General features: G+C 34.1%; 2 protein-coding genes across 2 annotated transcripts; both read right to left on the reverse strand.

Moving 5' to 3' along the window:
• Nucleotides 1-3,732: 3,732 nt before the first annotated feature.
• LOC104903995 (type III polyketide synthase B) lies at nt 3,733-5,557 on the reverse strand. The gene is made up of 2 exons (XM_010692158.4): nt 5,189-5,557; nt 3,733-4,379 (listed from the first exon to the last, which is right to left on the reverse strand). The coding sequence occupies exons 1-2, from the start codon at nt 5,520-5,522 to the stop codon at nt 3,754-3,756; spliced, it is 960 nt and encodes a 319-aa protein (XP_010690460.2). The 5' UTR covers nt 5,523-5,557; the 3' UTR covers nt 3,733-3,753.
• Nucleotides 5,558-8,571: 3,014 nt separating this feature from the next.
• Nucleotides 8,572-14,264, reverse strand: LOC104903996 (5'-methylthioadenosine nucleosidase). Its single transcript, XM_010692159.4, has 8 exons — nt 14,052-14,264; nt 13,879-13,942; nt 12,722-12,813; nt 11,700-11,806; nt 10,935-11,009; nt 9,846-9,920; nt 9,503-9,595; nt 8,572-8,962 (listed from the first exon to the last, which is right to left on the reverse strand). The coding sequence occupies exons 1-8, from the start codon at nt 14,143-14,145 to the stop codon at nt 8,765-8,767; spliced, it is 798 nt and encodes a 265-aa protein (XP_010690461.1). The 5' UTR covers nt 14,146-14,264; the 3' UTR covers nt 8,572-8,764.
• Between the last annotated feature and the right edge of the window lie 388 nt (nt 14,265-14,652).

Here is a 14,652-nt window from a genome sequence, read left to right on the forward strand (position 1 = left end):
CAAGACCAAGTACATGAAAGTAAGCTAAGTCTTAGAAAAGACACTTCCCACAATCAACTTAACACTATAGACCACTTCTTACATGTGAGCCTCCAATTCACCATACAATTTTAATTTGAGACTGGGATCCCCCATCATACTGCACTTATATCCATGGTATGCCATGAATTCCATTTGTCTTGATAGGCCCTGCTTGGCTAGATTGTCAGCCACGAAATTTGCACTTCTGCCTTTGTGGATTATTTGAATGTTTAGGTCTTTCCTTCGAGTATTTCGTATAAAATTCAAGTGGTGATGCATGTTCCGTAGGCCTCCTTCCTCGCTGTTGCTCCACAATACGGCATTCTTTGAATATGATTCGAGAATTAACTTGCATTTTTTTGTGTCTGATTTTAATCCCATTCCCCTTCACATGGAAATTTAGATATCTCCTCAAACAAACATGGGATATCTACCCATGGGGATATAATATCCCATTCCCATCCCCCTAATCCCCTAAACAAACACCCCCAAGTAGACTATTATGTCCTAAGGCTAAATGTTCAGAAATAATTATAGCTCTGGAAGAGAATGGTGTCAAGTAGAGGTGTCAATTCAGTTCAACAGTTCAGTTATGGTTATAACCAAACAGTTTAGTTCATATCAGTTCAGTTTGTACCAGTTAAAAAAAATAGCGGTTCAGTTCAGTTCAGCTTAATTTAGTTGTTTTTCTTTCCAGTTTCTGTTCAGATCAGTTGCAGTTTAAATCAGTTCTATCCAAACAGTTAAACCAACCAACGGTTGAATCCATAGCAGTTATAATATGTTGCAATTATTTTCAGTTTCGTTTCAGTTTATTTCGGTTATTGACGAAAATCACATAAGTTCGACAATAATCACATCGGTTCGGGTAGAAGTTAGTCATGTTCTTGTATTTGTTCGATAAAAAATGGAACCTCATGTCGGGTTTTGGTTTAATTGTTTTTCGGGTTTAGTTAAAACTAACTTGGCAAATACATGTAGTCTGACACTTGCCTCGAAAAAACCGATTGTTACTTCACACAAGAAGTGTATAAAAGTGACATCGATATATGTGTACAAGACCGATATATTTGACAATTTGAAATAAGATAATTTTATAAAAGTTGATATTCAAACTTTTAATTGTAAGGAAATTACATCATGTTTGATTAAAAAGGACGTCTCGTATCTGTATAAATTCTTATAAACTTTCTCGAAAGACGAGTTAGACATTTTTAAAAAGTCGACCGATTAGATCAATGTCTTACTCTTACTATATTAGATCAATGGATTAATATAACTATATTAGTCATTAAGCTCAATGCATTTGAAAACTGAAAACATATAATCGACGTAAAATAAGTTAATAGTGGATTAGTTCAATGTATCTATTTGAATCGATAAGTTAAATCAAGACAACAATACTCCATTTAAGTTAATCGTTAACAAGTTATATTCAATTTGAAACTCATGTATCTTAGTCAAACTGAAAGATTGATATTATATTAGATGAATGTATCAACATAAGTCGGTAAAGTAATTGAAACTCAAAACATTTACTTCAAATGAAACAAGTTATTGGAATGAGCGTATCAATGTAAGTCGATAAACTAATTCAAGATAATAAAAATACTCTACTTAAGTTAATCATCTTTAAGTTGAATTCATTTCAGAACCGAAAGCTTCTAATTCAGTTGCAACAAATGTAGAACAATGTAACTCAGTAGATTGGTTTAATATAACAATACCCCATTTAAGTTAATCGTCTCTAATTAAGTTATTGGATTTAAATGTTGCTTTAAGTTCTTAAAATTTTGTTTCAGCTACTTCATAAGATAACAAAAAAAATACTTAAGTACATCTAACTTCATATTTCTGTTAAATCTCAACTTTAGACGTTTAGTTTATATTAGATGATGTACGTGTGTGACGGGGTGTTAATGAGCCTGGATCGAATATCAACTTGTTCGGTTTTGGTTAAAAATTAAGAAATGAAAATATGAGATTAGAATGTTAGATATAATATAATAACTTAATAATATGTAGAGTTGAAGACTAAAGTATGATCGTACGAAATGAATACATGAGGTGATGAAGTATGATTTATGAACTTATGAAATTATAAATAGGAAAGCATGAAGATTATGAAGTTTGTTTAAACTTATGAAATTGTACGTGATTATTAGTGAATATTGATTAATGATCTCTATTATATAAGGGAAGGGGGGAGCAATGGTGTCCTCTTTTGAAATGCCTATTTTGCCCCCCTTCCTTTTCTAAATTATGAATTCACTTACTAATCAAACGGGATTTCAAACAAAAATACCAAAAATATAATTATAACAATCACTCACAAGTCAACTAAAATCATAAAATTACATAATTTACGTTATGCAAATCACTAAAATGAGGAAACTTTAGAAAAACTTAAAAATTCACTTACAAACAACAACCTATGAGAAAATTGACTTGAAATTAAAGTGTTCACTTTCTTTACAATTTATGAAGTACTATACTTAATTCAAAAATCCACTAAAAAATTATAATATTAGAAATCATAAATTCAATAAAATATCTATTTTGTTCATAAAATTTAACTTTGAAAAGAAAAAAAAAAAAAGAATGGCGAGAGACCTAAGTGACAAAAACTAAACCAATCAAATTTTGCAACTAAAAACAATTATACTTCGTATGTTTAATGTTCAAATTTTGACTCTTATGCCGAAGAAAATTGAGTTTATGTTTCGAAAAAAATTCAAGCACGCATCGCGTGCAAAAAAATCTAGTTGATACATAAACGATCAAACCACACATAGGTCGAATGACTCAAATCAACTTGTTCGATTTTGTTTCTTGTCATAATTCTAATTTGTTACTTTGTTAATCACTATTTACTAACTTCACTGAGTTGTTACTTTGTTAGTTGTTAATTGGTAGTTTGTATTCACAGTTTTACAACTTTGCTTTAACAATTTCGCATCATCTATCTTTAAAATCATCTTTCATGCATGTCTTCAAGAAGATAAGTTGGTAATTATAATGTCATTAATATCTTATTAGTAAGAGAGTATATTAAATTGATCGTCTGTCATTATTAACTAATTGAATTTTTAATGTATATTAATTTCTAACAATAAATCAATAATATTAATTTTTGAAGTTAATTAAAACACTAATACTAAAATAATTAATTTAGAATTCTCAAATGAAATAGTATCAAATTAATCAAAATGACAAAATTAAGGCCATTGATTTGTGAGAAGATTAAAATGGACAAATCCAACCATTGATCAAAATAGCAATCCATGTACTTGGTCTAACTCAATGCTCATTGGTCAATAGAGTTGGTCATGGATCCCCCTTGAATGAGCAAATCTCGGCCCTTCATAGAGAAAGACAATTTTGTGCACAAATTAAATCATAAATGAAGGGCATAAATTTTTGAGTTTGGGATATAACTGTACCTCTATGCGTCTTTCTAGACCTGCCACTGATACTAAATAGTACATTTTCTAGGAAAAAAGAAACAAACGGAAAAAAAAAGGAATCTTGGTATATTATACCATTGGCACTAGTAATTGATAAAAATTATAATAAGGCACATAAAATTTTATTCTCAAACTTTCATGCACTTAACCTGTTATTCAAGAAATACATAAATTTCAGGAGTTCAAGACTTTATGTAGCAAACTAGCAATAACAGTCCTTAATAATAACAAGTAGTATCTAATTAATGTGACAAATTTTAGTTGATCATATAGTAAGATTCTTAGCAAGTATACCCTCAAATGTAACACCAGGACCAAAAGCCAATATTAATCCCCATTGATCATCATTTTTATGTTCCTTGTTCATTTTTGCACCTTCTTCCATCATATATTCCATGACATACACAATTGTGTTGCTACTAGCATTACCATAATCAGCCAGAGCTCTCCGGCTAGCAATCAATTTATCCGGTGACAAATCGAGGCGTTTTTCGAGCCTGTTAAGGATCGCCGGTCCTCCAGGATGAACTGCCCAAAAAATCTTGTTGTAGTCCTTGTTTGATAACCCTATGTTTTCCATCAACTTACCACAAAAACTTTCAATATTGTCTTCAATTATTTGAGGTAATGCTCTGTCTAGCTTGAAACTTATGCCTTCTTCTGTTAGTCTCCCATCTATGATCTTCTCAGTATCAGGCAAGAAATGTTGGATGGCTGTGTGGAGCTCGAAAAGGGGTCGTTCGATACTCAAATCTGGGTCTGACCCGATTAGCATTGCCCCGGCTCCGTCCCCGAATAATGCCACTCCAACTAGATCATATGGTCTATTTGCACTTGGTGGCTTAAACCCTATTATGGTAGTTTCTGAAGTTGCAAGTAACACCCTGCTACCTATCAATGAAATTAAATATGAGTTGTTGATGTTTAGTTAAAACCCATGTAAGACTAATGATTTCAAGGTTTAGGCAACTAAAATGTTTCAACTTGCTAATGTGGAATCAAAATTGAAGAAAAAAGATAAGAAAATAGGTCAATGCTGATAAATTTAGTAAACTGTGCCGAATTCAAAGTAAGTGACAACTAACAACTGACAACTAAAAATTTTCTAGTACAATCGTTGTAAATAACAGGTGGTACAACCTTTATGTGAAATATTATGCACTTAAATATCATAAATTATACTAGTAATTTTAATCTACACACTTTCCTTTTTAGTCCGTCTCTTTTTAATCTACACATTGTTGCTTCTTCTATTTTTGATAGAGTTTGTCTTGTAAGAGACCGCCTACTTTTAAATTAAAATTAGGCAATGCTAAGCCCAATATTAAAGCCCAATAGTGACTAGGTTAATTTATTTCGGTCACTAGTTTAATCCATTTAGTTACTAGGTCTACTTTTATATTAAAATTAGACCGTCTCTTTTAATAATTTTTGTTTTTGATAACATATCACATCTACTTTCTCCTCTTTTTCCACCCATGTCATTCACTTTTTCATATTTTCACCCAATCTTTAGTTTCTCTCTCTCTCATTTTTCAGTTTCTCTCTCATATTTTTGTACTTCCTTCTTGGTTCTCTCCCAGAGTGAAGTGAGTAAATTAAAACGAAACGGAGGAAGTATTAAATTACAAGATTAGACATACTAATGTTGCTTTGCTTCATGTAAATTTTCCCCAAAAGAAAAACTTGGATCATGTTACCTGGGTTGTTTTCTGCTATATCCTTAGCTACCCGTAAACCCGCAACGCCACCGGAGCAGCCCGCAAAATAGAGCATAACCCGATTAGTCTCGGGCTTAAGCCCAAGCCCTTTAGCAAGGTAGATGTCTCCACCAGGCAAACGGGCCTCACTAGAGGATACATAGACCAAGTGGGTTATGTCTGAGATGGGCCTGCCCCAATTTGAAATACAGGCTTTAGAAGCCTCAATTGCCATTTGGGTCACTGCTTCATTGCAAATATCAAGTCTTTGTGTAACTGTGGGCTGGCCTTCAATTGCCAGCTCAGGGTACTTATTCAAGATCTCTTCTGACATTACCACATACCTCGTTTTCACTGTTGTTGTCTTGCCTACAAAATACCAAATTCAACATTTTAAACTGAAATGGGGTGTACAAAAAATAATGTTTAACCATAAGTACTATTCACAAATTGCACTTTGACCCTCATTTGTGATTTATACGTAAACAAAAACATAGTCATGTGGGATCTTGTTAGATTCGTCTTAGTATGTATTTTATTATTATGTACTTTTTATAATTTTTACAAACACAATACTAGAGATATATATCGTCAAAGTTTTACATTGGCATGCGTGAAAAGGGTAAGTGTAACCATTAAAATGAAACGGAGGGAGTATTATTTAAGGAGAAAGAGTCTACATTACCCCTCAAAAAAAAAAAAAAAAGAGTCTACATTATTAAGATGCTTGTAAACGTTAATTTGATCAAATAAGATTTTAGGTTTTTACCCAATATTTGAGATCAAATCTGGTCTACAACACATTCTTTTTCTACGAGACTACGACTATTCATAAATTATGCACATACAAAAGTATTTAGTGTCTTTATAATATAGTAATAGGGTCATCTCTAACCCAATCCTTGTTACTATACAAAATCCACCATAAACTAGATTCTTAATTCTTATATTATAATTATCTTCAAGGATGACATCACCCTTGAAAAGGATATCAATGGATAGAAAAAAAAATGAATATCAAAATCGTCATTTATTTATAAGATAAGTATAGTTAGAATACGTGAATAATGTAAAAAGTCAAAGTAAAACAGAGCGCGAAAAAAAACTCGAGTATAACGAATGGGAAAAGAGAGAAATCATACAAAGGCGCATAAGCTTCTCCTTAAGTTCTGGATCATCACAATTAGTGTTCCTAAAGTATCCATCAACCAAAAACTCCTGCATAACAAGTTGGTGAGGGAAACCTTTACCAAGTGCTAGAATTGTTGCCTTTCCTATGTTTGCCTTGTTTGTTGACTTTGCATCAATTTTGATCTCTTGAATTCCCATATTCATAAAACAAATTAAGCACCACAAACTATGTATTTAGATTTAAGATAAGCTTTAGGTATTAATCTTTGAAGGAGTTTGCATGTATATATCTACTTTCATGTAGTAAGTTTCATAATATAAATATATATATACATATGAAAAAAAAAGTGTACTATCTTCTTGTAAAGCATTTGTTGTGATGGAGATGTAGAAAGATTATTAGGTCTGCATTCTTTGTAAATATGTAATTATCAAACAAATAGTAGTTAGGAAGCATAAATTTTGTGGTCTTGCTAATTTTATTTTTGTTTGAAGGTGTGATTCTGGTGAAGTGATAGATAGGTTTTGCAATCTTTGAACAGTTGAAGTTGGGCAACTATATTTTACTGTATTATTTTTCTACTTTTATTGGAAATTAGAACTAACTGTTATGACTTGTGACTAGTTTACTCAGTAGAGATATTTCATTAAACTCCCGATCCTTCACCAAGTAAGTGTTGGCCCAGTGGTGATGGGGACTGGCTTTGGTAGGACGGATCCGTGTTCGAATCCCCGCAACACCCTTGGGAGAGGAATGAAACCTAACCACCCCAAACTTGGCCTCGATCCGGATGTAGCTCAAAGGGTGAACCGGGTGCAAACAACCAAAAATAAAAACTCTCGATCCTTCCGTTGAGAGGAAGGTTGGTTTATAAAAAAAAAGCAAAGAGACAATTGTGTTCTACTCTTGTGTACATGAGCTGAAGATTGGTTTTGCTATAATAATTTGTGGAACAAAAAATTCTCAAATAAATAAACATTGTCTCTCTTTTTAAGAAAAATTAGAACTTCTTTATGAGCAAATATAACAGTTTCTTATATGGCTTATCAACTAAATAGAATTTCAAATTGCATGGACATGAACATATAGAAGGAACATAGGATTAAGATTGTGGAAGCTATGGATGAATTAGATGTTAAAAAAATCCACAAGACTAAATTACAAAATTGATCGCAAACAGAACATTGGTTTTTAACCATTGATGTCAGCAGACTGCTGACAATTTTTTTCATACACTAACAATAGTAAACAAAGATTATAGCTGCTAATTACATAATACTTCCTCCGTTTCTAAATAAGTGCAACATAGAGAAGTTGCACACCGATCAATGCATCTAGAGAGAGAAAGTTGGAGACCACACTTAAAAGAGTAATTAGACAACCTAATTAAATAAAATCTGGGAAAGGCGAGAGGAGAGAAGGAGTTGGAGAAAAAGGAGAGTAGGAGAGAGAAGAAGAGGAGGAGATAGGCGCACTAGTAGAGTGGTGGTGTCGGCTGGTGGTGGAATTGGGCTGGTAGTGGTGTCCGATTGCTGGTGGTGCTGGAGGTGGTGTTGGCGTTCGTGGTGTTGGGTTGAGAAGAAGGGTGTAGGATGGGTTGAGAGTGGGGGTGGCTGAGATAAGTGGGGAGTTGAATTGGTGGGGTTGATTATTAATTTTGTTTAGGTTGGTAGATGATGAGTTAATTATGTTATTGGGTAATTAAGTAATGACATTTATGTAAACAAAAAGAATAAAATTTTCCATTTTGAGTTATGTTTCACTTATTATGACATTCCTAAAATAGAAAATGTTGCACTTATTTTGAAACGAAGGAAGTATTGTACTTCCTCCATTCTCAAATAAATTAAACTAACGATTTAAAAATTATGTTAATAGTGATTAGTAGACAGCAGTAGTAACACTCTGCCGTAGAATTTTTCAACCATGACAAATGTAACAGTATGTCACCTATCTTATTGTCAAATTTACAAGGTTTGTCTTTAAACAAGGTAAATAGAAAGATTACTATGAGATGTAAAGAGAATTTAACTGCAACGTAGCTCTGCCCCGAGAGGGTCTGAGCATGGCCTGCCGACTGTAGGTTGTGTTAGGCCAAGCTAGAATGTTGGTCATTGCCTTAGCCATCCACAGTGACAAAGACAGACTATGACAACTTCTGATGACCATTTAAAGTCTATATTTGATTTATCTAACTGTGACAATTAAGGCATCAATCTGTTGAGAATTCTATCTTGATTGGAGCATCATCTAGAATAATACTTGATTTAGTTAATTGTGGTAAAAAGTAATCAATAAATACACCTTCCAAGGCCAATATAAAAAGGCACCTAAGTTGGTGCTGTCTCAATTGGACAATTCTCATGAGAGCTTATACAAACATAAAGCTTGACAATCTTTGTGTTTCTATGAAGGATTGCAAAGAATGGTGACAACGGAAAACCTCAGAGTTCTGACAGGCACTTTCCGTTGATGAAATCAATAGCTTTAGCGACAGTCTCATCAAGAGCAGCGGTGACGTCAGACAGATTTTGCAAGAACTCCTCTGCAGTAGGCTTGTCACCATCAACAATATCAGTCACTGCCTTTAAAAACATGGCTGGTACTTTCAAGAGCTCAGCCACATATGCAACAGCAGCACCCTGTAATTAAAATTTCAAGAGCTTCATCGTTGTAATTTATAAAATGCGATCTAAAAGCACACAGCAATGAGGAACTACTAACGAGTCATTTTGCCATGATCCTAAAAACATTTGGCTCAAGGAGTAGATCCCTTTGCTTACAAACCTCTACCTCCAACCAAAAAAATAATTGGTTCCAAAATCCTTCCAATTGATACAAATATGAGTACTGTTTTGCAGCTATTATGGTGTCAATTGGAAAGTATTTGGGTACTAATAAGCCTATCACCATCAGGCCCAGCCATCCAAACCCTGCCCCAACCCCACACCATTTAATCCTCCATTAGTATTGTTGTCCCTATTTGAAAGTACAAAGATACAAATGATACTATCGGACCATTTAAAGTGTCATTCAGATCAAAAAAGTGAAACTTACCACCATGATAGCACATGAACCACGACATAGAATCTTACAAAGATACTGGCATAAGGGTTTATCCTAAGAAGGCATGAAGATTCTTCCTTTTAGAGTAACACATCAAAATGTTATGGAGAGATTACCTCCATATCCTTTAGTGTAGCATCATTTGCAATGATTGATGCTTCGTCATGTGGGGACATGTCCAACGAATCACCTGTTGACAATCTTCCAATCTGAAATCAGAGAAAAACGATTTCATAATTTTGCTGATATTCCTTCAATAGTTCTAATGATAAACTACCGCAAATGCAGTTATAGTCATATATTTTTATAGAACAAAAGCAAAACACCTTTGTTCCTCAAGATGAGCATTTAAGAGAAAGGAAAATTTCGCATGAACTTCACTTGGATATTGATCAATTGTTATCTTAATGATTAATTTAAAAAAAAAAAAACTCTAGCAACAAGCCAACTATTATTTACCTTCAAATTTAACTCCTTCACGATGTTCGGTGTTGAAAAGGCCTGCCGCAGACCAACCCCATATAAATCGAAAACCTGAACATGGAGACAGATATTTGGAAAAGAACTTTTGCAGAGATGTCAAACACAGCCAAATGAATTAACCTTGCAGGAAATTTCAGCTTCTTAAACCTAAGACTAGAAGCTCTTTGAGCTTTAGAAAGAGATACAAAAACAGTTTGTTTCTATGTCCAATTGGACAAGAGATGGCCAGTAATAACTCCCCATCAGAAGCAAAACAAAACACAACCAGGAAAAAAGAACAATTTTAGTTTGCATATCCAAGGATGAGATCATGAATACTTGCAAACAAACACTATGCATTGAGTATTTCAGCATGCAGATATTGTGTGTGCTATAACTATCTTGACTTGTGTACAGCTGTTCATACTACAAAATTGACACTAAAAATTCATATGCTCAAGAAAAGAAAAACATGATCATATGACAAGGCAGCAAACACATTTTCCCAAATCATATCCTGGCTTTAAAAAAGACTTGTCCTCCAGCAAACCTAACCAAAATAAAGTAAATGCTATTTAATTGTACTCTTTATTTGACCAAGCACCCATGTTGATACGTGTCAATCCAACAAGGGTATGGACACTCAATACTTCAGTTTGGATCACAAACACAGATTATTTAGAAGGTTTATAAAAAAAAATCATAAGACCACAACTAAAGATGCAGACTCAAGACAACTCAATTATCTTCTTAATCTCACATGAGAAAGCTTCCAGAAGGACAAAGCACCAATAACAATTCATCTCGATATTTTGACTAGGATAGACCACCATATTTGCAACGATACTACATGAATCAGAAGCAACACGTAGCCACACTAACATTCCTAGAAAACGGCCATATACCATCCAACATCAATATAAAGCTAAAGCATAAACAAGCACAGGACAACACAAAAAAAATAAAATAATAAATAACATGCAAGCACAAACACAAGCCGAAATTTCTGACAGGGTGCGGCAATGATTAATATGTTATTCACTAGAAGCTACGAGAAAGGCCAAGAGCAACAAATTAGATACTTACAGGTATGGGTATTCTTCTGTCATGAAACGCAACCTCTGATGCAAGAAAAACATCCCCAATGGCTGCTCCTTTTACCTAGAAATAAAAGAAAATGATTGAAACATCAAGAAATATCTCTTCTACTCCTCTTTACGTTGAGGAATGCCAAACAATGAATTACATGATCACTAGAATTCTATCTTATAAAAACCTAGTTGTTTGAGAAAGACAAAAACTTCAAAATCATTGTTCAAGGAAAAGCTCTAATTGCTTGATGAATATACCACTTAAGCATCGAACCCTCGCTCAAAGAAGGATTAGGCCTTCATCCATAATTATACAGCAAAGGAGAAGATATTTAGAGCACGGAAGGCTGAAAAGACAATAAATAATCATCCAACTCCCTCCCTCTCCATGTCCTAATATGTCCCTTAAATAATCAAGTAGCACATATATCTCCAACATCTAGATAGGAAAAGAACTTTTGGATCAGCAAGAATATCTTCAATGCGTATGCCAAGAAAGAAAAGTTCTAACCCCACATACCACAACTCAATGTCAAGCAAAAACTCTACGTCAAAGAAGGGACAGGAATCCTAACTAAACTTTGATAGTAAAGGAGAAGACACTTGGACAGGCATGGCCACATGTAGACAGGACAGTGGAATTTACACAGATACTAAAATCAAGGTAGTGTTCAGCAGAAGAGTCAAGCAGTTACAACACGCAAAAGTCAAACTCAGGAGACAAAAGCACAGATAAATCAACAAAAAAGTTCCAATGTACCTTAAAACCACCAGCAGTTCCTGCATTGATGATAAGGTCCGGCTTCAATGCGTGAATAGTGGCATAGATCACAAGAGATGCAGAGACTGTACCAACACCATCAACGCCTAAAGGTAAATGAGTTCACAAATAGCAAAAGGTCAATTATCCATACTCAGCAGTAAGCCAAGAACAACATGCATAGCTATCAAACGAGAAAAGGAAATTAAATATTATCATGTGGAAATGGAGTGACATACAATTAAACTGACGAAATGGAAGATTACAACCATTTCCAAATCATCAGGCGACTTGGGCAGTGGGCTTCACCTGTTAAAATTTTATCCATACTTGCTCAAGGTGGACAACGCAGGTAGACTGCTGATCCATAATCTATTTTCATTTTACTTATTGCAGGTGACTTCTTTTGATTACCAAACCTTTTAAGCAACTCAGGGGGAAACAAAAAAGGAACCAAAAAAACAATCCTCTTGACCTGAAGTTCGACTCCAAAAGTTTTGCACTTTCTCTCACCACAAGGCAGAAACCTAGACTACAGCTAGGCATAATAATTTCCAGTATTTTCCACAGATTTAAGTAACATAAATAAATCAATGGAAGAAAATGCATGTGGTCATGCTTTACATTCTTAAAGCAAATCAGAGAAAAAGATACCCAGATCCTCTTCACCCAAAGTTTCTATTCCCAAATAAATCTGTCATTCCTCTCTAACCCGAAAATCTAGACTTCAGCTAGACACACCAACTTAGACATATCAGCTATCCAACTGTAAAATGGATGCAACAATAAAAATAAAGAATTGTGGATGTTAACCAGCTTAGTTGGTAAGTTATGGGGGTGATACCCAAAATATATGATCGAATTTTATCTACATTAATGTCTTTTGTTTAACTCTAAACACTGAAAAGAAGATGCAAAACCCGACAGAAATATGAGGAAAAATAGAGATCTTCAATTCCCATGCAACTTATTTTTCAAGAACCACAAGGCAAATATATAGCACTCATCAGAAAGAAGCTCACCTAACGCGGAATCTTTCCCAGGTTGCACAATATTAATATGCAAATCCTTGTAAATACCATGATAGCGGACCCAAGGAACCCCTTCCGGAAACCTACATAAATTTTTTAGCGTTATGGGAAATGTTCCTAAATCTTGGATACATATGCAAAGAATATAATATCAGAAGCAGCAACGACTACAGGAGGCAAAACGACACAAACTTAAATACTCAATCAATTGATCATCGGAAGTATCGGCAATAACTTAAACAAGGCCAATGAAAAATAGACCAGATTAAATTTCAACAGATGGCAGATGCATATGCTTTAAGCTCTTGAAGTGTTCACTTCTCAACCAGTCCTATCCAAAGTAAATATTTCTCTTGTAATTGTGGGACAATCAGGAGTACTCTTCTCTAAAAGTTGCTTCTTACGTTTTCCGGTGCAGGATATTTATCCAAAAAACAAGAATGCAACAAAAATGCTCCAAGATAAATAAAATCAATGCAAACCCAAAAAGTATCTCTAACAGTAACAGCAATGATCAAACATGTCGAACATCTTCTTTCTAAAGCTCGCAATGCCTACGATATAAAGAGCTAATACTATTGTGAGGTGTCTAGGTGATCTAGACCCAGCTTAGCCTCTCTTCTTCTGCTGTTGCTTTTCAGTTTTCCGCTTTCCCAATCCAAAGCACTAAACTAACTGCAACTTAAAATTATTACAGGGAGAAGTCCAATAACTCGAACTAAATTCCTAATAAATATCAACCTCTTAACTCATATTCAATTAAACGGTCCTTAATATCATCTTTTACAACAATAACCAATTTTGAGTTGATGTCTTCCAAACAACTGAATTAAAAAAATCTTTTCAAATTCAAATCCTATACTTCCATCATCAAGAATTGGTGACAATTTGAACTTGCTCCAGCAATCTGTTGCCCTATTCTTTCACTAAAAACGAGATATACTTAACCTAAATTATCCAGATAATCCATCATATTAGGGGAAAAAAAGCAATTCAGACAGAGGAAGTATCTATAATCTATCTCCAATACTAACGATAAATTAAAAAATATAAGTACATAACAACTCAAATTTAACTGAAAGCAGCAAAATCAATACAAAACTATTCACCAAATTAAAAAAAAAAATAGAGAGAGGCGAAAAACTAACAAAGAATCATGGTCTTCTTTGAGCTGAAACCTATTAACAAGAGGTAGAGCTTCGGTGTGCATAGCTGAATTTCACCATAATCATGAACATCAATCAAATAAGATTAAACCTGAACTTGTTTTATACGAAAAAATTAAGGAAATTAAAGAAGAAGAGAGAGAAGTTAGTGTTACCAATGAAGATGACAATGGTTGAAATAGGGCGTTTATGAGTATCGGAAACCATGGCTTCATCTTCTACCTCTGGTTGATCATCGTGTGGCGCCATTGTTTTGTGGCGCACTTTCACGCCTATTTCCTCGATCGTCAATAGAGAATGCGTGACTCTGTGTGCAATTATTCGGCGGTTTACAAACTATCGTCTCAAACTTTCTACTAGTAGTCTAGTACCAAACAGCAAAAAAGGTAACAATAGTCGCTCATTTTGCCAAATGTGAACAATAGTTGAATACTATTGATCAACATTGACTCTAGAGTCTAGACCCAAATTTAGCAGGTTTTGGTCATTTTGGGTATAATTTTTTGGCCCGGTTTATTAGAAAGAACATTGGTCTTGAATAACCGAAATTTAGAATTTTTTGCTAAACTTTGGTCTGGGCAAAAAAGTATTGGAAAAAGTCTACGTGGCTCGGCCCAAAATAGTGGGATTCGCACAAAAAAATAGGCATGAGATTTTGGCCCAAAATGAGCTAATTTTTTGGATAAAGTTTGGGTTGAGTTTGCTCATGATCACCTTTATTTTGCGAAGAATAGTGGTAATTGTTTGTATTTCATC

The sequence above is a fragment of the Beta vulgaris genome, chromosome 9, assembly GCF_026745355.1.
Source record: "Beta vulgaris subsp. vulgaris cultivar EL10 chromosome 9, EL10.2, whole genome shotgun sequence".
Taxonomy (NCBI): Eukaryota; Viridiplantae; Streptophyta; class Magnoliopsida; order Caryophyllales; family Amaranthaceae; genus Beta; species Beta vulgaris.

Bases quoted from the DNA above. Each gene is read 5' to 3' on its own strand.
- LOC104903995 (XM_010692158.4), bottom strand. From the start codon at position 5,522: ATGTCAGAAGAGATCTTGAATAAGTACCCTGAGCTGGCAATTGAAGGC. The intron at 4,380-5,188 runs GTAACATGATCC...TTTCATTGATAG, and splicing joins TATAGCAGAAAACAACCCAG to GTAGCAGGGTGTTACTTGCA.
- LOC104903996 (XM_010692159.4), bottom strand. From the start codon at position 14,145: ATGGCGCCACACGATGATCAACCAGAGGTAGAAGATGAAGCCATGGTT. The intron at 12,814-13,878 runs GTTAGTTTTTCG...AAATTTATGTAG, and splicing joins AAAGAAGACCATGATTCTTT to GTTTCCGGAAGGGGTTCCTT. The intron at 8,963-9,502 runs GTAATCTCTCCA...TTTTAATTACAG, and splicing joins CTACACTAAAGGATATGGAG to GGTGCTGCTGTTGCATATGT.